Source organism: Colletotrichum godetiae (genome assembly GCF_030913485.1).
Source record: "Colletotrichum godetiae strain CBS 193.32 chromosome Unknown BDP55scaffold_17, whole genome shotgun sequence".
Taxonomy (NCBI): Eukaryota; Fungi; Ascomycota; class Sordariomycetes; order Glomerellales; family Glomerellaceae; genus Colletotrichum; species Colletotrichum godetiae.
This window is the reverse complement of record NW_026851265.1, coordinates 186,956-211,932: the sequence shown is the minus strand read 5'-3', so window position 1 is coordinate 211,932 and position 24,977 is coordinate 186,956. Positions and strand designations below refer to the sequence as shown.

The 24,977-nt window shown below is 52.5% G+C and overlaps 10 protein-coding genes and 1 non-coding gene across 11 annotated transcripts; 6 read left to right on the top strand and 5 right to left on the bottom strand.

The window, feature by feature from the left end:
• Positions 1–1,372: 1,372 nt before the first annotated feature.
• Positions 1,373–3,382, top strand: BDP55DRAFT_550450 (uncharacterized protein; the record flags this gene model as incomplete). Its single annotated transcript, XM_060569028.1, has 1 exon — positions 1,373–3,382. The coding sequence occupies one exon, from the start codon at positions 1,373–1,375 to the stop codon at positions 3,380–3,382; it is 2,010 nt and encodes a 669-aa protein (XP_060430486.1).
• A 2,343-nt stretch (positions 3,383–5,725) lies between these two features.
• BDP55DRAFT_767722 (uncharacterized protein) lies at positions 5,726–6,216 on the top strand (the record flags this gene model as incomplete). The annotated part of the gene is made up of 2 exons (XM_060581000.1): positions 5,726–5,991; positions 6,047–6,216. 2 exons carry the CDS (start codon positions 5,726–5,728, stop codon positions 6,099–6,101), a joined length of 321 nt encoding a protein of 106 aa, XP_060430485.1. The 3' UTR covers positions 6,102–6,216.
• A 328-nt stretch (positions 6,217–6,544) lies between these two features.
• On the top strand, positions 6,545–9,617 carry BDP55DRAFT_727812 (uncharacterized protein; the record flags this gene model as incomplete). The annotated part of the gene is made up of 3 exons (XM_060579351.1): positions 6,545–7,674; positions 8,825–9,040; positions 9,104–9,617. 3 exons carry the CDS (start codon positions 6,545–6,547, stop codon positions 9,615–9,617), a joined length of 1,860 nt encoding a protein of 619 aa, XP_060430484.1.
• Positions 9,618–9,766: 149 nt separating this feature from the next.
• Positions 9,767–11,208, top strand: BDP55DRAFT_727811 (uncharacterized protein; the record flags this gene model as incomplete). The annotated part of the gene is made up of 2 exons (XM_060579350.1): positions 9,767–10,528; positions 10,588–11,208. The coding sequence occupies 2 exons, from the start codon at positions 9,767–9,769 to the stop codon at positions 11,206–11,208; spliced, it is 1,383 nt and encodes a 460-aa protein (XP_060430483.1).
• Positions 11,209–11,241: 33 nt separating this feature from the next.
• On the bottom strand, positions 11,242–12,470 carry BDP55DRAFT_105043 (isochorismatase hydrolase). Its single transcript, XM_060565335.1, has one exon. The coding sequence runs from the start codon at positions 12,071–12,073 to the stop codon at positions 11,411–11,413; it is 663 nt and encodes a 220-aa protein (XP_060430482.1). The 5' UTR covers positions 12,074–12,470; the 3' UTR covers positions 11,242–11,410.
• Positions 12,471–12,687: 217 nt separating this feature from the next.
• Positions 12,688–12,768, bottom strand: BDP55DRAFT_t146. Its single transcript has one exon. It is a non-coding gene; the product is annotated as a tRNA-Thr (tRNA).
• Positions 12,769–13,061: 293 nt separating this feature from the next.
• On the top strand, positions 13,062–13,555 carry BDP55DRAFT_661308 (uncharacterized protein). Its single transcript, XM_060574713.1, has one exon. The coding sequence runs from the start codon at positions 13,202–13,204 to the stop codon at positions 13,361–13,363; it is 162 nt and encodes a 53-aa protein (XP_060430481.1). The 5' UTR covers positions 13,062–13,201; the 3' UTR covers positions 13,364–13,555.
• Positions 13,062–15,461, bottom strand: BDP55DRAFT_661306 (DnaJ domain-containing protein). Its single transcript, XM_060574712.1, has 3 exons — positions 14,966–15,461; positions 13,615–14,879; positions 13,062–13,558 (listed from the first exon to the last, which is right to left on the bottom strand). The coding sequence occupies exons 1-3, from the start codon at positions 15,069–15,071 to the stop codon at positions 13,394–13,396; spliced, it is 1,536 nt and encodes a 511-aa protein (XP_060430480.1). The 5' UTR covers positions 15,072–15,461; the 3' UTR covers positions 13,062–13,393.
• A 758-nt stretch (positions 15,462–16,219) lies between these two features.
• BDP55DRAFT_693251 (NAD dependent epimerase/dehydratase) lies at positions 16,220–17,173 on the bottom strand (the record flags this gene model as incomplete). The annotated part of the gene is made up of 2 exons (XM_060577204.1): positions 16,220–16,669; positions 16,730–17,173. 2 exons carry the CDS (start codon positions 17,171–17,173, stop codon positions 16,220–16,222), a joined length of 894 nt encoding a protein of 297 aa, XP_060430479.1.
• Positions 17,174–17,901: 728 nt separating this feature from the next.
• Positions 17,902–19,046, bottom strand: BDP55DRAFT_105019 (uncharacterized protein). The gene has a single exon (XM_060565334.1). It carries the CDS (start codon positions 18,752–18,754, stop codon positions 18,110–18,112), a length of 645 nt encoding a protein of 214 aa, XP_060430478.1. The 5' UTR covers positions 18,755–19,046; the 3' UTR covers positions 17,902–18,109.
• Positions 19,047–19,440: 394 nt separating this feature from the next.
• On the top strand, positions 19,441–21,480 carry BDP55DRAFT_104995 (farnesyl-diphosphate farnesyltransferase). Its single transcript, XM_060565333.1, has 4 exons — positions 19,441–19,719; positions 19,805–20,864; positions 20,952–21,113; positions 21,227–21,480. The coding sequence occupies exons 1-4, from the start codon at positions 19,664–19,666 to the stop codon at positions 21,341–21,343; spliced, it is 1,395 nt and encodes a 464-aa protein (XP_060430477.1). The 5' UTR covers positions 19,441–19,663; the 3' UTR covers positions 21,344–21,480.
• The last annotated feature ends 3,497 nt before the right edge of the window (positions 21,481–24,977 follow it).

Sequence of the window (24,977 nt, the reverse complement as noted above, 5' to 3'; positions counted from 1 at the left end):
CAAGGGACAGCCCGGGCCAGGGGTGGACACCGGGAGACAAGACTCCAAGACTTGAAGAGAGAGAGACACAGACTGCCAGGGACGAAGCCAAGAAGCGCCAGGGACTTCCCAGCACAGAGGTCTTTTCGTCCAATGTCTCGAGCACCACAATCAAGTACCTTTCCCCAAATCACCACCTCCTTTTCCCAGCACTCCCTAGTGGAGGTACTTCCGCACCTTTAGCACCAGCATCTGCAACCGCACCCGCACACCCGCACCTGCAGGTACGTACCCGCTCGCGCAGCTTAGGTGCTGCCCCCTCCAAAAAATGCGAGCGCTCTCCTCCGTGGGCGTTAGCGGCGGTGGTGGCAGCGACACCAGCAACAACAGCAGAAGGTGCAACAACACACCGGCTGGCTGCAATAATCTTTCGACTGCTCCCTCGGCCCCGTCTCCCTCACCTTCACCAAGGCACGCCGGCGATTCATTGACATCGCCGCCACCGAAAGGCACTCAGTCACACACCACCACCAACCGTCCTCAGCAGGGCAATACTAAGCTACACCCAAATCACCAACAACACCAAAAACACCTCATCGTTCAGCAGGGAAAGCAGACGCCCGACTCGTCCCGAACTAGGAGAAACATCAGGCCATCCATCTCACCTGCCACCCGCATCAACCCCGCCGCATCTGCTCATCGACCATCATCCAACTCTTCCAGACCACCTGGGACGACGACGACATCATCCCGTCCATCGGCTGCTCCCTCGAGTTCCTCTGGCTCGGGTGCTTCTGCTGGTCCAACCTCCGCGACATCGTCGCCCGCCGCCGTCGCTGTCGACCGCAAACCTACAGCGGCCCAGCTCCGAACCACAAATAATCCCACTTCGACTAATAACACCAATCCCGCCGCCGTCGATCGCTCGCCCACCCCTACTGCTGCTACCGCTGCTGCTGCTCCTACCACCACCACACGCCCACCACGGCCACTTACCGCTGCTGCCACTGGCCCACCAACGATAAACGGGCCCCGACGCATCACAGCTGCTGCCACCAGTGCCAGCACCACCAAAACAACCACCACCACCGTCGGCCCAAACACAACATCGTCACCTTCACCACCCACCACCACCGCCACCACCACTTCGTCAACGCCGACAACAACACCAACAACACAACCAACAACGACCCCGGCGTCAACACCATCCTCTACCTCGAGACGACAGCCACCAGCCCTGTCCTCCAGCTTGCGCACACCCCTCCGCACACGAGACCAAAATGTCCTGAACCCCTCTCGACCTGCAAACGCCGCGCGAGCGAAGCCTTCGCCTACCCCATCACCCACAACTGGCACATCTCCAGCGTCCGCTTCCGCTTCCTCCACGTCCACCATGCCCCCCTACGAGAAAGGGGGCAGCACCACCACTCGCCAGCCTGCGATGCCTTCGCTCAGCGCAAAGGCAATCGGCCGAGCTCCTCTGACCCCGAAAGTCGCTGCGAAACCTTCTCCTCCGGTCGTCACCCCCATGGGTCGTCGCCGCAACGACAACACCATCAATAACAATACAACTTACCCCACACAACCGCACATAAATGGCGGAGGTGCGAGGGACGATCTCACGAGCCCTGCACCCTTCCTCGCTGCGAATAACATCACCCCTCGCACCGGTAGTCGCCAGAGCCGGGTCAGCAGTACCAACACAACCCCGAATGGCACTCCGGATCCGGACAGGAACGAATGGGATCGCCAGCCGACACTCGAGCCCCCGAGGCGGCAGGTCGTCACCTTCAGCCCGCCTTCGAGCGTCAGTAGCAGGAACGACGCAAACGATTCCAAGTTCTTCTACGCCAGCGAGGCAAAACCGTCGCAAGCTTCCCTGCCGAAAGCTCAGCCTCTCAAAGCCCAGCCCAGGCCGCTAGCTCCCCAGCAACGAAATTCAACTTTCATGTACGCCAATGGCGGTGCTGTAGAGAAGAACAGGCCTGCATCACCTGGCATTGGTTTCACGCCCGTCTTGGCGCCGTCGCTTGCACCGTCACTCTCTCCGCAACTCGCACCGGCGCCGGAGCCGCCATCGAGCAAATTCTTCTACGCCAATGGAGCTCCCAATCTACAGCCTGGATTCCGGCCCTCGTCTGCAGCGTCGATGACGGGTTCAGTTACTTCGGCATCGAGCAAGCTGCATAGGACATCAGCAGGCTCGGCGAATGGCTTCCCTATGGCCCAGCGACCGCTGTCGCCCAACAAGCCAGCTCAACACCCGACCTCCGCGCCGTTAGTCAAGAGCAATAGCATGCCGCCTCACACCGCTGGCCGGGCCCAGATGACTAGTCCTCCGCCGCTTGCACCGCCGTCACATAAGCGTAGGACGAGTACCGATACGCTCTCACAGGTGGCAAGTCATGTTGGATCAGAGGCTCCAGCAACAGATGCCATGATCATGTCGAGGTTCATAGCCTCACAAACATCGACACCCTCCGAGCTGCCGTCGCCAACGGTACCGAGTTTCTTTGCGCAACAACCGATCACGATTGCATCGATAATACAGGCAGCAGATGACCTGGAAGAAGAGGACGAGGAGGACTCGGCTGATGAGGATAATGACCCAGAGGATCTACACAGCCCGACCAAGTCATCCCATGGAGATCCGCTGAACGACATGGTCCTGAACGCGAGGAGAGAGCGCAAGGTTCAGGATCTGGAAATTACCAACGCATCTCTCGAGGCAATCAACAGGTCGCTGGAGAAGCAATTACGGAAGCAGACTGCAGAACTCAGAAGGTACAAGAGGCTGTCGAGGTCTGGGCGTCTATCCGTCCCTCCTTCGGCCGGGTCGAGCCGGATGACTTCCGCCGAATCTACCCCTGCAGGCCTGGGCATTGAAGGACTGGACTTATCGGATCTCAGCGAGGAGGAAGCGGAGGGAGACATGGACGATTCCTTGTTTGAATCATCAGAGCTTTCCGAAACGGATTCCATGTCGATATCAAGTCCCAAGGAAGATCCAGAACGAGACGAACGCCGCCGGACTCGGGATGAGAAGCGCCTCCGATTGGATCTCTCCAAGCATAGGGAACTGCTTGTCGACAGCCAAAAGATCAACGTGAGCATCAAGAGATGCTTGAATTGGACGGAGGAGCTTATCAAGGAGGGAAAGAAGGCCCTCGAGTACAGCGTCCGCCCGAGCGACGTGGAGCTGCCCCCGCGGGTACTACGCCCGGCATATCTTGAAGAGAACGAAGATGGAGAGAAGGGGCAGAAGGATGAGTTCACAACCTCATTACCGAGCAGCCCGTTAGATTCCCCGAGGAGTCTGTCGCCCCACTGGAACAACCCGCAGGACCGCGATAGCGGCATCGAGCTACATGCGGACGAGAAGAAATACAACACAACAACATAATCTACGAAGCAGACCGGATCTCACCGTCGCGGCCTGGACGTTGCGGCGGCATCGCACAACATCACCACTCACGGAACACACACATTTTCTACAAAACATTTCAGTTTTCTTGCATGGCACGGGGATGGGTTTGGGATAAGTCGGAACCACGGCGTTTTCTTTTGTTTTCCATGGGAGGCCTTTGAGACAGAAAGGGAAAAGGTTTCATCCCACTCGGCGAGGCATAGTCTCTTGCCCCCTTCAGAGGGGGCTATGAAGAGGGGCCTACCGCACACACACTGCTTTTATTATACCTACTTTTTTGCTGGTTCTCTCCTTTGTCACACTGTTTTTTTGTGTACCAACAGATACCCCAAAGCACTTTACATATAAACAACGGAACATAAAGGGGCGGGCCGAATGAACGATGTCTTCATGGCCGCGCTTAGATTTGGGTTGGGAATCTTTTGTTGACTCTTGTCCAGAAAAAGGGAGCAAGAGCACGAAAAAGACGAGACAGTGGGAGGAAGATGTGAGGGTTCCAAAACCCCCAAGCAGTGGCGAGCCGATTTGTATCATAGCAAATTCAAGCTAAGAAGGCCGGTGAAAGACCCGGCTGAGATTTCAAACTTCGTACTCTGATGCTGGGAATCTCGTTATATTCGTGATGTGTGACATGAGGAAGCCGGTCACTTTTCCCGTGGTTGATATGTGGCTGAAGCAGACTCTGATCTCTTAATACCGCTTCAGCTTCGAGGTCTGCTTCGTCGTTGTTATACCAGAAGCTGGAAATTGTGGTATGCGAAGGAGAATTTGCGAGACTGTGAGACATGGGGCTGTCAATATCCGAAGGGATGGGCCGAGACCTTTCTTGTTCCAACGTCTTGGCGTTCCATTTCGTAAGGGGGCGGCGAACTTCTCAACGGTCTCACTGGGGAGTGGGGACCAAGACTTAAGCTTCCCCTATGAGGCCACTGATATTTCACTGTCAGACATGTCGGCACCGGCTGAGTTCTAGATTTGGGAGAAGCCAAAGTTGTAGAATCGGGGACTTGGAGGGGTTTGGGAAGTGAGATTTTACTGTCTGGCCTGGTTCCATGTCTTTGCTTGTCCATCCTGGGCTGCTAGTAGCGCTCCATGGTGAATCAGTGATGAAGCCCCGGTTCGTAGAGTACGCTTGCCACATAGGAGCCGCTATAGAATCTCCTATATAATGGATCGATGGCGACGTTTGTGACAGCCATACAAAAACTGTTGGTGTGTCATCAAACAGGATCTCACAGATGGAAAGGGGCCTTCTTTTCCCTTATTAGGACCCATGAATCTCTATTCAAACTCGGTCCCAATACTAGATAGGCGCAGGAAGACTGGATCAAGCATGGCAACACTTCATGTCCTCTGCGATCGTTCCCTGCTTCTGGGTGATATTCGTCTGTGAATATAAAGACGATAGGTGGGGTCAGTGTTGCTGGGTAGATTATGTCTATGCTCGGGATCTCTCTGCCTGCTTTAGAGGTTAGCGACGGCTAAAGTGAAGTCTCATGATGTTGAGAGAGTTCGTGACGAACGTATTTGAGCTAGCTCCTAGGTCAAATTAATGGTAGGTTCGCTGAGAATGCTCACGAGCTTGTGGAGCTTCCATAGGGAGGCTTGCGGGTATTTAGCTGCCGTCCTAACCGCTGGCAGTTGCATCCCACTAAAAACAGCCATGATTTGGGCACCTTCATGGTAGTATCGGGGCATTGCCTGTATCAAGGAAAATAACCAGCCAGTCGGGAACTTTCAAGTATCTCTGCGCCTCTGCGCCTTTTGAGGGCCCGGGGGGGGGGGGGGGTACCACAGATTTTCATATTAAACAATCGCACCTGTGCAGCATCTTCCAAGTATTTACGTTTTCTTTTGCGTGTACGAGCAGCATTGAGTTGGACTGTATGATCCGGTTGGGCAAGAACGTTGGTGCCGCTGTAACCCACCCCTTTTGAGCCAACCCCTCATAATAACGCTGGGCTTGCAATTCATCGACCACGTCAATAGGACTGAAAAGATGTGTTAGAGCGTATGTATATCTGAGATAACCGAGGGAGATACCATATCATCACACACATGATTCTTCTTGTTGGCGCTGCGTGCTCCTGTCGGGTTGGTTGATAGGGCGTTGGGCAGCAGGCCTCCCGCATATACAAGGTTTACTAGACGCCGCATATCCAACTGAAGTGCAAACCTCAGCGTGGAAGCTTCAAGAGTACATGCCAAAGTTTCTGTTGGGCAGCCTCAGATTCACGAACATTTCGATGAGGGGTGAACAGGATGCTTTCCAGGCTGAACTGTACTTTTCTTCACACTTAAAGCTCCTCGATCTCCGCTATGAAACGTTCAGAATGGCATGGACAACGATCACACTTCCGTTTCTTGATCGCATTCGTCGAGGACAAGGAGCGGGTTCGCTTCGTCCCTTGCGCCATGGCTACTCCGAATAGTATCAAAGCCGCGAGAGAGGCGGTTGCGAATATTGCCAAAGAACATGGCTATGTGGCCCAAGACAAGTTGCAGAAAATTCCACTTGAACTGCGCCGCGAAATTGAGCAGGCTTTCTTCTGGAAAGATCAGATGATTGGATCCAGTGTCATCATGTAGGTATTTGTGTGGATTGGACGTTTAAACAACAAGCTAACGGCAAGTGACAAGACTCGCAAAGAATCTGTACTCCAGCAAGGCTCGTTTCGTCTTCGAGCTCCTCTAGAATGCCGACGATAATAATTACGCCGAGGCCTCAACTGCGGGCTCCAAACCATTCGTGTCCTTCCGAATCTTCCCCCGCAAGGTCGTGGTCGAATGCAACGAGGATGGGTTCAGCCAGGATAATCTCAAAGCAATCTGCGCAGTTGGGCAGAGCTCTAAGACTGGTGCCCAGGCTACATCGGCGAGAAGGGCATTGGCTTCAAATCCGTCTTCATGGCTGCACATAAAGTGCACATCCAATCTGGCCCCTTCTCATTCTCTTTCAGACACGAGCCGGAGGATTCGGGAATGGGCATGATATCACCCACATGGGAGGAGACCAGTGAGAAGCTTCAATCCCCATTGACGAGGATCACTTCGCATCTCCATGATACTGGGGACGAAGGTGGACTGGCCAAGACACGCGAGTCGATTCGGTCCCAATTTGAAATGCTCCAGGCGAAGATGTTGCCTTTTTTGAGGAATATTCGACGAATCCAGATTGGATTCTTCGATGACGATGGGAAGGAAGCGTCTTCAGTGACCTACGACCTCACTCAACTCGAGCCCAGCCACGTTCTACTCAAGAAGATCAAAACTGAGAAGGCGGCTTCCGAAGAGTTCGTCCAACACTTCACAATTATTAGCCATACAGCGGAGGGATTGGCAAAGAACGAGAACAGAACTTATACAAAGTCTGAAGGAGCCTCTCAGGCGTATTCAAAGTCCGAAGTCATCCTCGCTTTCCCAATCTCAGAAAAGCCGGTGCCCATCATCGAGCCTCAACAGGTCTACGCTTTCCTCCCAGTGAGACCAGTCGGATTCAACTTCCTCATCCAAGCCGACTTTGTCACTGAAGCTAGTCGACAAGATATTGTCAAAGACTCACTTTGCAACCTTGGCCTCCTGAAAGCCATCGCCGAGGCGTTTGCCAGTGCGGCCACAGAGCTTTCCGAGCACGAGGCTTTACGTTACACGTGGCCCGCGTATTTGCCGAACACGACCGGCTCTTGGGAAATGTTCTGGCTTTCTCTGGTCGACGAGATCAGAACAAGTCTGCAGAAAGCGCCTGCTTTCTATGACTATAAGGGTTATGGCTGGCGACTGTTGCGTGATCTTCTCCATGCTACTTCGGACATGTTTGACGAGAATCAAAAGCTTCTATTGGAAGACGGTGATCCAGCAGAGGTCATTTCACGACAATATGGCTCAACAGACCTCAAAATCTTGAAGAGTTACGGGCTGTGTGACGTCACTCCAGCGAGATTTATACGATGGCTGGGAGCAGATCTCGCGAATGGGATCACATCGCGGATGCAGTCCCAAGGAACAACCGACTTATGGCATGAGCAGACAGCAGCAATTTCAAATTTTGCGCTCAACCATAGGACCGTTCGCGGATTTCACGGTCCCAAGATCAAGGACATGGACCTCGTTCCTCTTGAAGGCGGGTCTTGGACATCTGCATCTTTGGGGCCAATCTACCTCCCAACTGTCAAGGGTCTAGATATTCCTGTTGATTTAGGCATGAGAATTCTATCCAGAAGAGTAGAAGGCGAGAAGAGATCTCTGCTTGTTAACTCTCTCGGTGTAAAGTGTGCCTGTGGAAGCTGTGCGACAGGCAATTTTGCACCAATACACAGATGCTGAAGCTCGTGGAAGACTTTCCCTCCAAGCATCAAACAACCACCTCAGATTTCTTTTACATGGCCGAGAAATTGAACTCGAAGAATGGAAATTCGCCGTATGGTTTTCATGTTTTCGACCAGCACTTGGACCTTCGGCAGCCCTTGGCAGAAACAGTCTACGTTGCGAATAATGAAAAAACGGTCCGTTGGAGGTATTTCGCAAGACTGGTCCAGGTCCGAACGCAGGAGATAATGCACCTGGCCATGATGCTCTGTTCGCTCACGATCTGTATTTCTGCGATGAGCCATCTAGACGGGAGCACCAGAAAGACTTGTGGCGTACTTGGTTTACCAAACATGCGTGTCTCAAAACACATCCAGACTTTAACACAAATGGAATATTTCCTCTTCTGTTTTTAAAGGATGCTGCGACGTATGTTAAATTCTTCAGGCCAGATAAATTCATGGAATGTTTGCTTCGATGGCACCAAGCACAAGACAAGGGCACCCTCTCATCCGAGACAATCAAGTGTCACCGAGAAACCGAGGTGCTCTGCCGACACAAATCACCCCACGACAGCGCACCTCTATCCATTGTTTACTTCCCTTTACGGAGGCTACAGAGACAGATGTACCGTTTCCTTGGCGACGACGGCTTCTTCCCATGGCTTTGGCTCGATGGTAACGAGACTCATGATGAAGTACCGCCGCGGTGGAAAGGAGTACTTTCGGATCTCAGTTTCGGCCGCCCTGAAAATGACCTCGACTTTGCGATCCATATTCTTCATTGGTTTTTGCAAGATTCCACGGACTTACCAAGACACAAGACTCCTGAAAGTCTTGCTAGGCTGTTCATGTTGTATTAACATGTTCAAATACAATGCGCAGAGAGCGAGGACATGGACGGAGCAGTACAGACCGTACGCTATGTGAGAATGTTGAGCTTTAAATTACCGTTGAAGTGGGGTGCTGACACTTTCAGGACCGTATTCAACAAAAGCAACTTCATTTTCGTCCCAATACCTAGGGGAAGGTTCAAATGGGTCTTGCCAGCGGAGTGTGTGTGGGACGCGCCGCAAGACATGGCCACCAAGCACGTGCTGAATCGTCTCTATAGACCCTTTCTCAACGCGCCTGGTATTATCGGGTCAATATGGCCAAGTCTGTTCCAAGACACAGTCGGCATCGGCGATTGCACCAGCGAGATCTTGGTTGACGAGTTGAAGCAACTCAAGGCTTCAGAATGTTGCGATATTGAGAGAATTGGCAACATTTACCACGCTTTGCACAAGCTATTACAAAGCAATACCGGCTCCGAACAGAGCAATCTCAAGTAAGTCTGTCTTTCTGAAGATTTCGAATTGTGATGACTGACCAGCTCCATCCGGTACTACAGGGCGATCTTTGAGAACGAGGCGTTGATATATGTTCCATCAGACGATGCTTCGTCATGGTACAAAGTATCGCAATGTGTTTGGTCCAGCGCAGCCAAATTGAGAGGAAGAGTGTCACTCACAGACGACTACAAAGATCTGGAAGAATTCTTTGTAGGTCATTTAGGCGTCAGACCAGTGGACCTCGCCATGGCCATCGACGAGTTGAGGCAAGTCGCAGTGAGGGACTCAACCACGGTGAATGAGATTAAGGATTTCATTTGGATTATCAATTCACTACTCCCCTCAGGGAACACTTCTCCTGTCCCGCAGGATATCTTGAGGGCCCGGATCTTCCCCGTCAGATATCCCAACGGGCGTGTTCAAGTCAGAGCCTACGACACGGCTTTCTTCATCATCGACCGGGAGTCTCTTGGCTCATCGTTCGAGAGCAAGGTTAAGCTCTTTGACTTTAAACTCGAGCAAGTTGCCCGTCTCCGTCCCTACATCGAATGGCTAAATATACAAGGCCTATAAATTTCGTCTTGCGTCGAGGAGATTACCTCCTTCATGGGCGGAAAGGCAACTACAACGTCAAACCCTGAGCGGCAGATTCACAATCGGGCGCACGCTATGCTCAGAGTTGCGGCACACTTTGACAGCCCGCGTTGCCGAACCGAAAAGCCATGGATTCCCTCTATACCATTTTGAGATCTGCAAAGATTTTTGAGACCGATGGCATTTCTTTAGACCTCTGTGTTTATCAAGATGATGTCCTCCATGCAGTCCAAGGCAAGCAGACGACATTCCACATTGATGGAAAAGAGACCAGTTTGAAGGTCTACCTGCCGCGAGCCAAGGATGTCCAGGAATACATTTTCGCCAATGTACTTCCGAAGGGGTTCGCGGAATGGATGATGCCAGATCCAGGTACCATACATGCTGGGAAGGCCACACCTGAGAGCTTGGCCGCAACCAAGAACATTATGCTGGCATCACATTCCTTACTCAGCAGAGCTCTTGCCGACAGCGGCATAGCCACCATCGATGTTGCCAATTGCTACGAGACCGTGATACCGGAGACTCCACTCGCACCTCGCAAGGGCGGCGGGACTCATAAGAGTGACAGTGATTCAAACTGGTCTGACTTGGCGGAGTCAGAGGCTCTGGACATTACTGGAAAAGCCTCCTCCAAACAACATCGATCGTCATACGGCGGGTTACATGGTGACTCTGAAGCTCTGAACGAGACTCGTTATGTTGCGCTTTTGGACAACATCATCGCCGCAGGACGAAGAAGTACGATTTGTCTGCCGGTCCGTGGAACGTTCGGCATGGGCTTGCTGCAAGACAGTCTACCTAGCACCCACCAAAATGTGGATTTCGGTCTGCGCAACCTGTCTGCAGTTGAAAAAGACATCAAGATAGGCGCGGCGGGCGAGTTGTTTGTAAGTACCTATCCTTCTCCATGGGCTCCTGCGTGTCCCTAACGATGCTATAACACCAGGTCTTTGAGCTCTTGTCTCACTTGCAAAACGATGGAGCTCCCGTGCTACCGAAACTCTCCAGAAGTGAGTGGCAAAGCAATATCCGCGACCGCGTGAGGGTGCATCCAGAGTATGCAGACATGCCGGCATGGCTTGGTTACGAGACTTTAGACAATGTGTACCAAGACACCAGCAACAGGTCGACGGCTCTCTTTCTCGAGAAGAATTACTTCCAAAACCAGATACCACAAGTTCTTTCAACCAATAGCCTGAAGTATCTGATTGAGGTCAAAAACTACTACCCTGGCATGCGAGGAACCATTTTACATGAGCAAGTCTCAGTTCCAAAAAGTAAGTCTTTTCATTCTCTTCCATCCTTTGATGCGGCACCTTTCCCAATAAAATATCAGACACCTGACAAGGTGCAGATGAGGGACCACGTCGTCAGGAAAGACATCAACGCGATATATGTAATTTTCAGGGTGTATCATCTCGGCCGGAGTAACATGGGGTTCAAGGTATACCTGGATCCAGAGGAACTGAGAGATCGGAAGCAATTGAGTTTTACTGCCGAAAAGTGGTCTATCACTCCGGATGATGCTTCGCTGAGTCTCGGGGCGAAGGACTTCCAGCCAAATTAACGAGGATTCCGTTCGAAACTTGAGTTCAGTTGTTCGCATCGAAAAGACTTCGACGACCTGTTAGTCTGTATCCAAATCTGAGTGCAACGCAGAGTGTTGGAATCAGAACATATACTACTTTCATTATCCGTACAAATGGAACCGCAAACATATCTTGTGATACTGTTATTTGATTCTGCGTATTCTTTGTGATTGTTTCGAATCACATACTCAATACATCCGCCAACACGTTCTCAGTACTAACAACCTTCGCAAACTCCCCATCCAAGCTAGCCAAATTAACAGCATGCACAGTCTCAGCATCAAATCCACTCTTTTCATAAGTCGCAACCGCATCCCGGACTAATATCACGCCATTCCCATCTACCCCTCCATCCTCGCCCAGAACCTGGAGGTTGGCCGCCATCCGCACCGTGGTGCTCACACAGTGATCCGTCGTAAGTCCAACCACAATAAGCTGCCGGATACCAGCGGCCCTCAGCGTTGCCTCGAGCTCGGTACCGATGAAAGCGCTATTGAAATTCTTCGTAAAGATGGGCTCTGAACCCGAGGCGAGGGGCGCTGCGAACGGCAAAGGCGCGACGGACGGCGTTGATGATCCTTCGAGATAGTGTGATGGGTGGAGGGCCGAGGTAGGTGATAGGGAATGATGGTGGACATGAAGCACGAGTACTGGACGACGCTCTTGGGAAGCTGGGCTTGAATCGATGGTGTTGTTGTATATGCGTACAGTTGCGAGAAGTTTCTCAACGTTGGATTCGAATGTCGGCGTGCTGCGTGACGACCCCCAGTGGGTAGGATGCTTGAAGCCCGCTTGGATATCAATCAGGACGAGCGCCGTTGGTGTGCTGGATGCGTGACGCATGGTGACGGACAATCTTCGACAGCCGTTCGAGATCTTCTTGCCAACAATAATTATTATCTGTGGTCAATGATTCTTTTACTCGAATATCACCGATGAGCGATGGGGTTAAGTACTTGCTATTTACCGCGCTTACATATCAAGACAATGGACGCCCTTGTTATCAATTCGGCCAGTCATTAGAAGGGCGTTCAATGGACCCCCACCCGTCCCGCTGTGCCTGCCGGTCCCTTCTTTGGAATTCATTGTTACGGAGTACTCTTCATAAAAAAACAAGCGTGCAAGAGACAAGTGCGGCCACAGGCGGCCCGCCGCTTGTGTATGATTAAGAGCAATTATTGCGAATTCTAAGCAGAGAGACCATCCATATCCCAGCTGACTGCAACGGCGTCGGCGAAAAGACATGCGGGGTAAATAAAGCGAATCGTCTGTTGTTCCAATGTTATTTCCACTATACCCGCCAATCCAAAATTTCAAGCCAGATTTGGAGAAAAGGTAGACTTGAACAAGATCGTGTTTTCACAGCCATTCAGCACGCGATAGGATTTGCGTAGGACTTCAAAAATGCAACACCCACCAAAAGAGATCATCATTCCCGTGAGAGAACTACGCTAATATGCCTCGTGGCGGAATCGAACCGCCGATCTTCTCATGTCACCATATACTAGTGAGACGCTATACCACTTAGCCAACAAGGCGATATGTTCCGGAGAATGACAGCAAACTCAAGGACCGCCACTGCGGATCCTCCCCACCAGGCTCAACCCCACCAAGCGATTTGGGAGAGCCAAACGGCATGGAGTTCTCAAGACGCCAAAGACATTTCCTTTCTTTCACGGCAATCCTCGAAAATCAGCCAAAGACATGGATCCACGGAAGCGTATGGCCCGAGCTAAGTCAACTGTCAGAACCTCCGTCTTTCGACAGGGCTTACCTGATATGTATATCTCTTACGCGGGTTCTGATTGAGAATCATGACAGCACCGACCACAACTCATCTGAGTATTGGAAGTCCTTCGACACACATATTGCACGGCACAAATCCACGGAGAAAAAGTTAAGAGAGCCAAAGCTGTCAACCAAGTCCATCATAAAAGTATACTTTGTATTCGCTGATAATATCAGTCACCCATGCTGAATGGTGAGTGGGGAGCCAACTCCAACAAACAACCGTCAAGTAGTAGCCTCGCCCAAAAGTTCCGTCTATTCGCTCAAGTAGCCCAAGGTTGTAACAATCAGGTAGGCAAGCTCAGCCCAAAGAAGAATCGAAGTTCAAACGGTTGTGGTATCTAAAGCGCACTTATTCCCCTTTCCCGAAGCACTTTATGCGTTCTCAGGCTTGGGGACATTGGGCGCATCCTCAGCAACCTCCGCTGACGGGTGCTTCTTGCCCTTCTTCTTGGACTCCTTGTCCTTCTTGATGGCTGCCTCGGCAACGAGCTGCTCAAAGACGAGGTAATCCCCTTCCTCCTCGGGGGATCTCGCGGCCTGGAATAACACGTTAGCCCTGTGAGCAGAGTGGCAATCCTACAGAGCAACATTACCTTGGAGAAGATCTCAGCGATGATGACCAGCGCCTCAGCGCGCTCAAGTCTCTTGGCCAGGGGAACCTTCTTGTCGTTCAGGACCGAGTCGCACACCTCACGCAGCACACTCTGGATCTCGAACTTGGAGCCGCGCCATGCGGCAGTGAGGATCTTGCCTGTGACGCGGCGCTCGTACTCAGCCTTGCGATCCTCGGACCACTCCTCGCCGCCCTTCTCTTCCATGCGCGCCATCTCCTCAATGGTCTGCTGTGCGTCGATGGCGGAGCTGATGGTGTTCCAAGTCTCCTTCACGATCGTGCCCTTGTCCTTGACTCGGCTAAAGAAACCGCCAATGCCCAAGAACTTCTGACTCTTCAGCAAGCCGGTGGCCTTGGCCAAATACGTCTGGCCGATGGCATGGAGGATATCCAAACCAAAAGACTCCATCTTCATGTTCTCCATCTCGAGACGAGTCTTCTCTTGGAAAGACTTGGTGACGTCAGGGCCCTTGTCGGTCTCAGTCCACACGCTTATTCTGTCGAGGAGTTTGCTGGCGAGGGTGTCGACACGCTCCTGGCGGACGCGGGCGCGCTCCTTGTCGTAGGCGGCAAGCTGATCGCGCTGCTCCTTGGTCAAGCTGCCCTTCTTCTTCTCTTTCTTCCGCAGCGACTCCTCCGACTCGGGCTGGCCTGCGACTTCTTCCGAGGGCCTGTCCATAAGCGCAGGGCGGAGAGGGATCTGAGTGCGCTTTGCGGTACCAGAGGTACCAGACGGGCTCGGTGACGGTGTTCTAGCCTCGGCGGCAGCATATGCTGGAGGGGGCGCGTCGGCGGTGCCGGTAGCGGCAGATTCGGGTGCCTTGTGAGCCTCCTTCTCATCTTCGACGACAACAGTTGGCGGGGGAGCAGCTGGGCCGGCGGCGGGGGCGGCGCCAGGCTTGTCTGCTTCTCCAGAGGCCTTCATGCTCTCCTTCGTGGCCTCCTCGGTACCGGGGAACTCGCCGTCGGCACCCTCGGCGCCCTCTTCGCCCTCTTGCATGGTGATATCCATCGTCGCCGTCAGATCCTTCATCAGACTAATCTCACCGATCCAGTCGACGAAGGCATCGCCGCCAAAGATGGAGCTGAAGAACTCGGCCGGGTCGGCAAAGCCCTCAGAAGGCTTCGCGCTATCCTTTCCATACTTGTCGTAGGCTGCTCGAAGGTCCTTGTCGGAGAGGACTTGGTAGGCTTCGCCAATCTCTTGGAACTTTTCGTGGGCAGAGGGGTCGTTGGGGTTCTTGTCTGGAGGGGTCAAGTCAGTTTCCGTCACGCCATAGAGAGCAGCGAAAAATCGAGATAAGTAGCTCTGCACGGGGGTTCTTGCATACCCGGGTGGTGAACGATGGCAAGCTTTCGATAAGCCTTCTTGATCTCGACGTCTGTGGCGGTGGGCTGGACACCGAGAGTGTCGTAGTATGCGGTATCGACGACCATGGTCGCAAGGAATGAGGGGTATTAGATAAAAGGAAATCTAGGTGTTGAAGACGGCGCAGATGTTTTCTTGGCCGGTAAACAAGAGAAAAAGGTTTGGTGAGGGAGTAAGAGGTCCTCTGCAGGAAAGATCGCGGGGCGTTGAGGGTAGGGATGGACCTGCGAATCGTGATTCAAGCGAGAATCACAAGGAATCGGACGTAACGGCGGTGGTCGAGCTGGGCGGTGCCACACCAACAAATGACCTAACTGCAAGATGCCCGCGCTGATTATTTTTGGGTGGATTTACGTTTTCGCGGTGCCCCGCCAGATTACGTCGTTGAGCGAGACCTGTGGGTGGTGGGCGGTCGCCAGTGTGGTCACTGTGGTGGGTTTCAGGGAGCATTGTGGTGGCTTTTTAGTGAGTACTGGTAATCATGCACTGCCATGGAACTGCCAGGCTGAATTGCGGTACCTACCTCTGAGCCTTACAGCTGGTAACTTGCCTCCACTACTACGTAGCTGCTGGCAAGGTGCCATTCTCCCTCCCGGCCTTCCATAGGCTGCATGGACGATGGCGATGTCCACTGCGGCCTTGGAGATTACGTGGACAGGGGCCTGCTGGCAGGGCTCATGTTGCACGGTCCAGCCCATCTGCCGCTCTCTGCCTTTGCATCACAAAGAGTTGGCTCGTCAAGATACAAATTCTAACTCAACTGAAGACAGTGTCATTCAAGGGATCTTTGGAAGCTCGGGTGGAGCATGCGTCTGGCTGGTATCAGGCTGGTATCAGAGTCTCTACGGCCTCATTTATCATATTGCGACCGCTGTATCTGTAGCTCATGGCTGCATCGCGACATTTCTAGGCCTCCAAAGTGATCGACAACAGTTGGCGATCCGCTTCACAAGCTTTCAGAGCTCAAGTCAACCGGACAACGCCGAGATGACTCTTCTCCACCCCGGCTGCACCGATTCTCACGCAAAGGACACCGTTCAACCTTCAGTGCCTGATGCTAGCCTGATGGAATCTGGAATCATGCTAAGCTCACTGCATCACTGGACACTTTCAGCGTTTCAAACGGCAATTTTCCTAGTTTATTCCAGTCTCTATATCTTGCTAGAGCAGCCAGGTTCCCATATGCGCCAAATCCGGTTTTCTTTTCATCTTCTATTTACACAACACCGTTGGCCTTCATGCGCTCGAAGCATCCCCGGTAAGCATCATGAACCTCGGGCACCGTGTAGTTGTACTCCTTAAGCTTCTTCTCCAACTTGGTGGTGTCGAGCTTGCAGTTGCTGCGACCGGCCTTGATGACCTTGGCCTGCTCCTCAAGCGAGAAGTTCTTCCATGTGAAGTCGGGGCGGACAATCTCCTTGAAGAGGGAGAGCACCTCGTTGTGGGAAATGGCTCCGGGGTTGGTGAAGTTGTAGATACCCGTGTCCTTGTGCTCCGCCATGAGGATGGAGGCCGGGAGGAGATCGGTAAGGATGGTGTTGGAGTTGGGGATATCAACGACACGGTCGTACTTGGCAATCTTGGTAACGAAGTTGCGGGAGTGGAGGTCGTCGCTGACGGGCATGCGGAGACGGAGGATGAGGCAGTTCTTGTAGTGCTTCATGATCTGCAGAGTATTTAATAAGTAATCGGTTCATCTGCCAGTGGATTGTGGATTGTAACGTACCTCCTCAACGTGGCCCTTTGTGTCCGAGTAGAAGCTGCCCTTGAAGTTGGCAGGGTCGGTCTCGAGGTAGCCGGCACCTCCAATGGGGTGAGCATCATCGTACTGGTAGATGCAGCCGGTGGCGAAGACAGTGCAGTGGATGCCCTTGAGGAAGCAGGCGTCGGTGAGGTTCAGGGTGCCAACAACGTTGGATCGCATCGTAGCCTCCTTGTTGTCCTCACACCAGTCGACATTGGGGCGACCGGTGCAGCCAGCGCAGTTGAGGACGTGGGTAGGCTTGACCTTCTCGAGCTCGGCGAGGACGCCCTCACGGTTCTCCATGCGGACGGTGGTGGTGTAGACCTCCTTGCCCTGTCCCTCGAGGAGGACCTTGAGGTGGTTCGCGACCCAACCCTCGCCACCCCAGATGAGGAACTTGTTCGCGGAGTGTCCGTTGGTAGCCATTGTGGATGATGGATTTGTTGTTCGTCCCGTTGGGATTATAGTTTGGATTATCGGAGGGTTGTCGGAGAGGGGTCGGGCAGGATTTTGTCAGGATTCGACTCGCTGCTGGGATGGGTGTAAGTTGACCGAGTCGGGTGGGATATCGGTTCAGACGTCTTATATGCCTGAGTCTGGCAAGGGAGAAACCCAGCTGGGAGGGTGAGGAAAGAAGAAGAAAAGGACAAATTGAGTAATTTGTAAGACAAGCCACTCGAACAGCAGGGAAAGGGGAGAAAGAGTGTGAGACGAATTATTTATCTGGGGTAAGCGTGGCAGGTACGAGGCCAGGGAGAGGAGGAGGGGAGAACATAAAGTTTGGGAGGTACGAGTCGTACTATCTGCCAATCTGCCACTCTGCCCTTTCAGCTGTGCGGTCTCGACCCTCTTGACCCTCCCGTGTTCCGGTATGCTGGTCTGTCTAGATGCCTCCAGCTACTGCATAGCAGCAGTAGCAGAAGCAGCACAGCCGGCAATAATTAGTCGCAGCGACTTACATTGGACAGATGGTGTGTTCAGCGTCGTTCCCACCCCCACCTTCGGGAGGTACCACGGTCAAAGGTGCGACCCCGTAGCGAAACTTACGTACCTCGAGTACGAAGCTTACCAGGAGCTACGTTCCATGTTGATAGCTGCTGTTATCGGGGAGAGTAGTGGACAGCTATTTCCGTCCTGGCGTCCCCTAGCTTTGTCATGAGCTCTGGTGAAGTGGACTCCGTGGAGGATAGTTACCAGTAGTGGCAGAACATGATTAAGCAGGCCGGGAAAAAGCCATGATGTTAGCAAGAGACAAAAGGAAAACGTAGCTACTTGGCTACGTGGTGTCGCGACAGCTCCAAGACAAGTATCGCAGAAGCGATGCAGCCTAAAATGAAGGAGGCTAGACGGATGGAAAGCCTCCTAAGGGAGATGCAGGCAGTGAGACATTGCCGTCCGATGGCTCACCGCATTATGCTCCCTTGGAGGTAATGGCGGTGATGGTGGCAATAGCGGGCGGCGGCATACCAGCGAGGGTCGAGTGCCGCGTCGGCCGTGGTGGAGACCAAAGGCCCGGAGCCGCAAAGAAACGTCCATCTCGGAAATCCTCAAGGGTCTTGGCCATGTGCTGCTGCGATGCCACCGTGGGATATCCAAAGGATCAGACGACGGGATGAGTTGCGCGCTGTTCGGATAGTCGGGCCATGAAGGGGGAGGCTGAGCCGTGAGAACAATTGGACTGCTGCCGTGTCGGGGGGCTGACATGCGTGGAATTGCTGCTGCTCTCCACCCACACCTCGATTGGCGTATGCAGCAGAGCCGATAAATCATCAGTCGTCGCCCTTCTTGCTTTCGCGTTGTGAAGAGGAGGAACGACAGCAGCAGCAGCAGAAGCAGACCTGCGACGAATATGCCAAGGGAGAACGTCGCTAAATGCAAGTCATGTGAGCTGGTGTTGGTTGCTAACCAGACGAGAAAGAGACGACGGATAATTCGTTCGAAAAAGGCAGGAAGGCAGACCCTGAAATAACGAATTCCTTCCATTCCCAGCATGGAAGGAACCACCATCCGTGCCCCGCACCTGCTGAGAATGAGAAGCAAACGACCAGAAGGCAGGGACCTGCCCCACCGACACCTGCCACTTGCCAATCAGATCTAGTCCTCTATCCCATTGGTTCGCTTAGCTTTTAGCCGAACTGGTTGTGCCAGTGCGTTCCTGACGCCAATTTCAGTGACTGGATTGAGTGACGTTCAGCGGATGAGCTACCATACACAGGCGGGTACCACTGTATCACTGTGCTGTCTGCCACCCGCTGGCTGTAATTAGACCACCCAACAACGCTGAGGCCAATCCTGAGATGCCCTAGAAGCTTACCTAAGTACCACTGTGCCCTGAAATGAGGTGAGTGTGACGACGGGAAAACGGTCCCCGGGTTGCATTTTGCATGGCAATTTGGAGAAAAGGAGCTGGGGTCAGCTGCACCTAGGTCCTTTCCCCCCGTTTTGGCGCCTTCCTGCCGGGTGAATTGAATTGGTCACTTTTTTGGACTTTTGATTTGATGACAGCGGAGAACTTCTTTCCCTCCTATTCCTCCGCGGTCTTGTTGTTGAATCCCCGTCTGCCGTTCATCCAAGGTCAACAAACAACTTTGCTTGTCGAATCTTCTTCACGCAACAGCCCGTGTCCTCCTTGCTATAAAACGCACGCAAACTTAAGGTCATTGATTGGAACGTGAACAGAAAGGAAGAAGCTGAGACCACCTGCCAAAGACTGCGCGCGCAAACCTTCAACGCGCAGCCCACGAAGAACCCGCACACTGCCAGTCAACTCCACGACCTTCACGGGGACTAATATAGCCTTGCCGCCTCCTCTACGAGACTTGCCTTCATTCTGTCATCGACGTCTCTTTGAGCCTCTGCGCTACTGTCCAAACTCGCCTTTCACCCTACCGTCCTCTGCGACGACTGACCGCCATCATGGGTGTCGTCTACTACCTCCTGCACCCGAACCAGCTTCGCTCCATCATTCAATGGTATGCTGCTTGAACTCCCCTCACCCGACACGCGCGCGCATTGTGTCGCTGCTCCTGCATGGCACGCCTGCTCACACACTTCTAGGAAGGTCTGGCACGACCCCGTCCACCACCGCGATCCCTCCAAGGAAGACCCTACGCTGAAGTCATGCTTCGAATTCCTCAACAAGACGAGCCGCAGCTTCTCCGCCGTCATTCAGGAGCTCAACCCCGAACTTCTGGTTCCCGTCTGCCTGTTCTACCTTGTTCTGCGCGGCCTCGACACCATCGAAGATGATATGACACTGGATATCAAGGAGAAGGAGCCTCTGCTGCGCCAATTTGACAAGTACATGGAGACGGACGGTTGGACGTTCACCAAGAACGGACCCAACGAGAAGGACCGCGAGCTTCTGGTGCACTTTGACGATGTCGTAACCGAGCTGAAGAAGATCAAGAAGCCCTACTACGAAATTATCAAGGATATCACGATCAAGATGGGCAACGGTATGGCCGACTATGCTCTCAATGCCGAGCACAACGAGAACGGCGTTGCGACTATCAAGGAGTACGAGCTTTACTGCCACTACGTCGCCGGCCTTGTCGGTGATGGCCTGACCCGCCTCTTCGTTGAGGGCAACATGGCCAACCCTAAGCTTCTCGAGCGCCCCGCGCTCACCGAGTCCATGGGACAGTTTCTCCAAAAGACTAACATTATTCGCGACGTTCACGAGGACTACCTCGACAAGCGCCGCTTCTGGCCCAAGGAGATCTGGAGCAAGCACGTTGACACTTGGGACGATCTCTTCAAGCCCGAGAACCTGCCCAAGGCTCTCGAGTGCAGCTCTGAGATGGTGCTCACTGCCCTCAAGCATACCGAGGAGTGCTTGTTCTACATGGCTGGCATCAAGGATCAGAGTGTCTTCAACTTCGTCGCCATCCCCCAGAGCATGGCTATTGCGACGCTGGAGCTCGTCTTCCGTAACCCTGCCATCTTCAACAGCCACATTAAGATCACCAAGGGTGACGCATGCTACCTCATGACCAAGTCAACACAGAACCTCCAAATTGTGTGTGAGGTTTTCAGGGACTACACCCGTCGGATACACAAGAAGAACGACCCGCGCGATCCCAACTACGTGCAGATCAGCGTGCAATGCGGCAAGGTATGTGGTGGTGTTTCTTTGTCTTTGTCTGAAGACACAATTGTCTCGCGTCAGGAAGTCAATTGCTAACCGTTGGCTACCCTCCAGATTGAGCAATTCATCGACTCTCTGTTCCCGAGACAGGACCCCAAGCAGCTCGGAGAAGCGGCGAAACCGAAAGAGCGGGGCCAGCCGGGTATGGATGCAGGCGAAGCCTTCGTATTGGGCGGCATGGTCCTTCTGACCCTCTTTTTCGTATCTGGTCTTATGGTGAGTAGCTCTGAAATTTTCTTCCTCATTTCCCTTCTCCCTCTTTAAACATCAACGTTCACCTTCTGGCCTGCCTTTTCTACCCTCAACTCTCAACTAACCACCACCCTCAGATTGGAACTGCCTGGTTCTTTGGCGCACGCTTCGACTCGCTGTGGAAGACGGACAGCATTTACTGGCCTAGCAGCGAGACCGGCACGGCGACGCCGATCGAGCACAAGGAGCTGTAACTCTACCAGACAGACAAGAACAAAAGCTGTTCTTTGACTGCTACGCTGCATCTGACTGTTGACGGTACATATTGACGAGGAGTTTTCGGTTGCTCGCCGCCGGCATGGCTATGAATCATTGAGGAGCCCATACTAATCTTGCTAATACACACCATCCTCGTGATGGGTTTTTCGCGACGCATCTTGTCGTTTTGCTGTTTTCATGGCGATCTTTCGTTCGACGGAATCCCAACGTGACGCTCCCCCTCTACAAACCTCTCACACCAAGCACGGATGTCAAATTGCAATTCAGTCCCACCGCAAGGTGGTTATGACTGTAGTTGTGCCGAAGAAGTGCTGATATCAAAACCCACCGGCAAAGACCCCGTCCATCACGCGTCGGGTACGGGGCGGGCGTGTCTTCCAATGTTCTCGGGACGCGCTCTCCTGCTCCGGCTTGCAAACATTTCTCCACCGTATTCCACTGTTGTATGTGTCTCGTTTTGTGCGACGGCCTCTTGAGTAGCCATAAGGCAAGGTTCAGAGGAAGCCTATTCACCCTCGTTTGATCTCTGGATCTATGGCAATGAGGTGGCAAGCGCTATCATCGCTTCATGTAGATGAACCTTTCGCCAAGGTTGACATGGCGTCTCTCTTGAGTCTTCCCCGGATTCCCGATACGCGAGGAACGTCCTGAGAAGGACCAAGGAGATGCTGAACGAAATCAAATCATCTTGTGTCTAAGGAACCGTTGTAATTAGAATAAAAAATCCAGGCTATCGTCCCAAAGGCCCTTGACTCAGCGAATTGGTCATCGCCATGCAGAGACCACTTGGCCTGCTTGACTTGGCTTCTATCAAACATGGACTTGCAAGTCGCATATAATCAGATGAAGCATGTGGCGCCGCTGTGCCTTTGTATATACCTCATCCATTGAACCCATTGAGTCGCCCAAGCTTGTTAGCTTGCTGTGGTCTGCTATCGGTTTGCAGGCCCGCCACCAAATTCTTTCATCTGATGGTACTTGTGTCCGTTGCAGGAGACAGTGCGCGTGTCGCAAGCGAGGATGCTGAGATCTTGTCAGACAAGTCAGCGAAGGCTTAGAAGGGGGGGTGGGCAAGATGCGGCTCTTGGAAGACTTCTCGGCGTTTATGCGCAGGGCCGAACCCGGTTGTGTATGAAGAACTGCACACAGTCGTTTCTGCCTCTTTTTACTTTTTCGCCTCTTCCCCGACACCTGGGTCAAGTCTGGGGGGGATTCATGAAACGTGGGAGTCCAGCTTCAGCCTTTTCCAGCTCTGAGCTATGGCCACAGCCCTTTCTCTCGGCTCGGGTCAGAGACAACAGGCCGGAAACCACGAAACCACGTGAGGTGCGCGCGACCTTGGCACTACATAGATATTCTTTCCGCATCCTTTCTCTATGTCTCTCGCTCTCATCCGCTGCGCGCGGGTGGTGCGTGGCGGGGCTCGGCGCGCGCGAGGACGGGAATCCCGGGTCTGGCCTGGCCGTCGCTGGTTCCATCACCCCCTTTGACGCCAAGACTTGAGATCTGCCGTTTTACCTAGCAGTGCCAGCGCCAGATTGATGAGGGGACGTTCAAGGGAAAGAAGGGACACCGTTAGAGACGTGGCCAGGGGCCTTTTCTTTCTTGCTGAATCATGCTTCAGCCTAGTCCTGAGCTGACTTATTTGTTGTATTCCAGGCTCTTGGTCACTTTTTTTGTCCTGATGTGGGGTATTGCTGCACATCTTGGTCTGGCCAAGATGTCTGTATATATTCTGGTATTTGTCAATACTATAGCTGTAGATGCCTGTTTCTTGGCTCGTCTTTCTTGTGTTTGCGAGAGCGGTCGATCACCATGCAAACGCACCGAGGTGGTCTTGAGGTTTCGAAGAATAGATTCCAGCATTTCTTGCCGTTCTCTCTCTCGTTCTCGTATTTGACTTTCCCCAGCTCGTCGGGATCTCCAAATCCTCATCCTTTCCCAACCGTCCCCGAAACGTATCCCCGAAACGTGACCGTAAGGAAGACATTGGTAATTCAGTTGGCCAAGTAGGAAAAACAGTCTCTTTCCTATTCTGTTTCCTTCGCCTTTCCCCTTCGGACGCCGGACCTAACCAAGGACGCTTCTCTAATCCTACCTCCCGTGCGTATGTGTTGGAGATGAGACGAATCCGCGTGCGTTGATGATGGTCGGTCCTTTCAGCTGACCACATGCTTTTCCCTCGCATTCCTACCTCATTCCCACAGTCATCAGCGAAGAGCGTGTGTGTGAATGGTATATCCTGACGCAACTCGTACCTCCACTCCATCCAATCTTCACCATCCTCGCCAACTCTATTCGGTCTCCAACACCCAAAAAAAGAAGGTTAAGAAGGAAAAGTCCATAGAACCTAGTTTCGGAACCCGTCATCCGCGCAGATGCCAACGCACCATCTTTGCTGACCGGAACACAAACAAATGAAAAAAGACATCATACCGTCTAATAATGTGCGACATTCAACCTTCCTTCCCCTTCCATCATGGATGACTTTCCAAACGGGACCCTCGGATAACGGATAACGGCACGTACTGAAGCAAGGCCCTTGGTTACTACCTTGTAGGTAGAGAGGAAACAACATAGAGTCAAATGCGAGAGAGAGAGCACTACGCCAAGTTCATCCCGTCCTTCGTATACCTTAATCTCCAAAACACCAGAAACACTAACCTTCACACACACCACCACCACCACCACCACGCCAATTCTCGCCCAAGTTTCTTGTCCGGCCTCCCTAGGTAATCCCATTCTTTCCCTTCCTTCCTTCCACCCATCGGGGAGTTGCGAATACACCTTCCCTTGTACTTTTCCCCAAATGTCCGAAATCTGTCATGGCGTCATTCGCGTTTTGGGTTTTTACCGGTCTTTGGTCGCAAAGAGTAGCACCACCCACGCCATTCATGAGCAGAAGCCTATTACCGTTGAGTTTGCTTTCGTTAAGAAGGAACAGGCAACGTAGCTAGTGTCTCCGTATATAGAATTGGAGAAAATGAAAGATTACTACCTAAAATCGGTACGATCTGGTAGGTCGCGCAAATTAGGTTCCTCACCGTTGGCGTGTAGGCGGAATGAAGTACGCCACTCACTGCCAACACTCTCCCATCTCGGCGTCAACCGGATGGTGTATACCTCAAGAAAAGACAAGTGATATAATCAAGTCGGCAAGGCCGAGGGCACGCAGTCACTGAACAGACCCAGTTGGTATTAACAAGGCTAGCACAGACATCAGAAGGGCAGTATCACCGGTCATCAAAAGATACACGAGGGGCAAAGTACATCAAGTCACTGATGAGGGAAGATGGTTGTAGTTGAACTTGAAAGTGAATAGTCCGTAGCTGTCTGCTCTCATTACCAAGATCTCATTTCGAGAATCTCTGTCTTTAAATACAATGTGGTTTTTTTTGCTTCAAAGGAAACTTAAAAAAATGTTCAAGAAAACCAGGCTTAGAGAAAAGATGAGAAGGGAAAGAGTTGAAAGCCCAAGACAGAATGAATTTTCGAGTCCTGATGAAGTGATACGAGGGAACCAGCCCGTCGAGGGTCTTTTTACTCTTTTGGGGGCTGTCTTTTTTCTTTGTTGAACCTGTTTGTTTTCCTGGAAATGCGGGTTTAAAG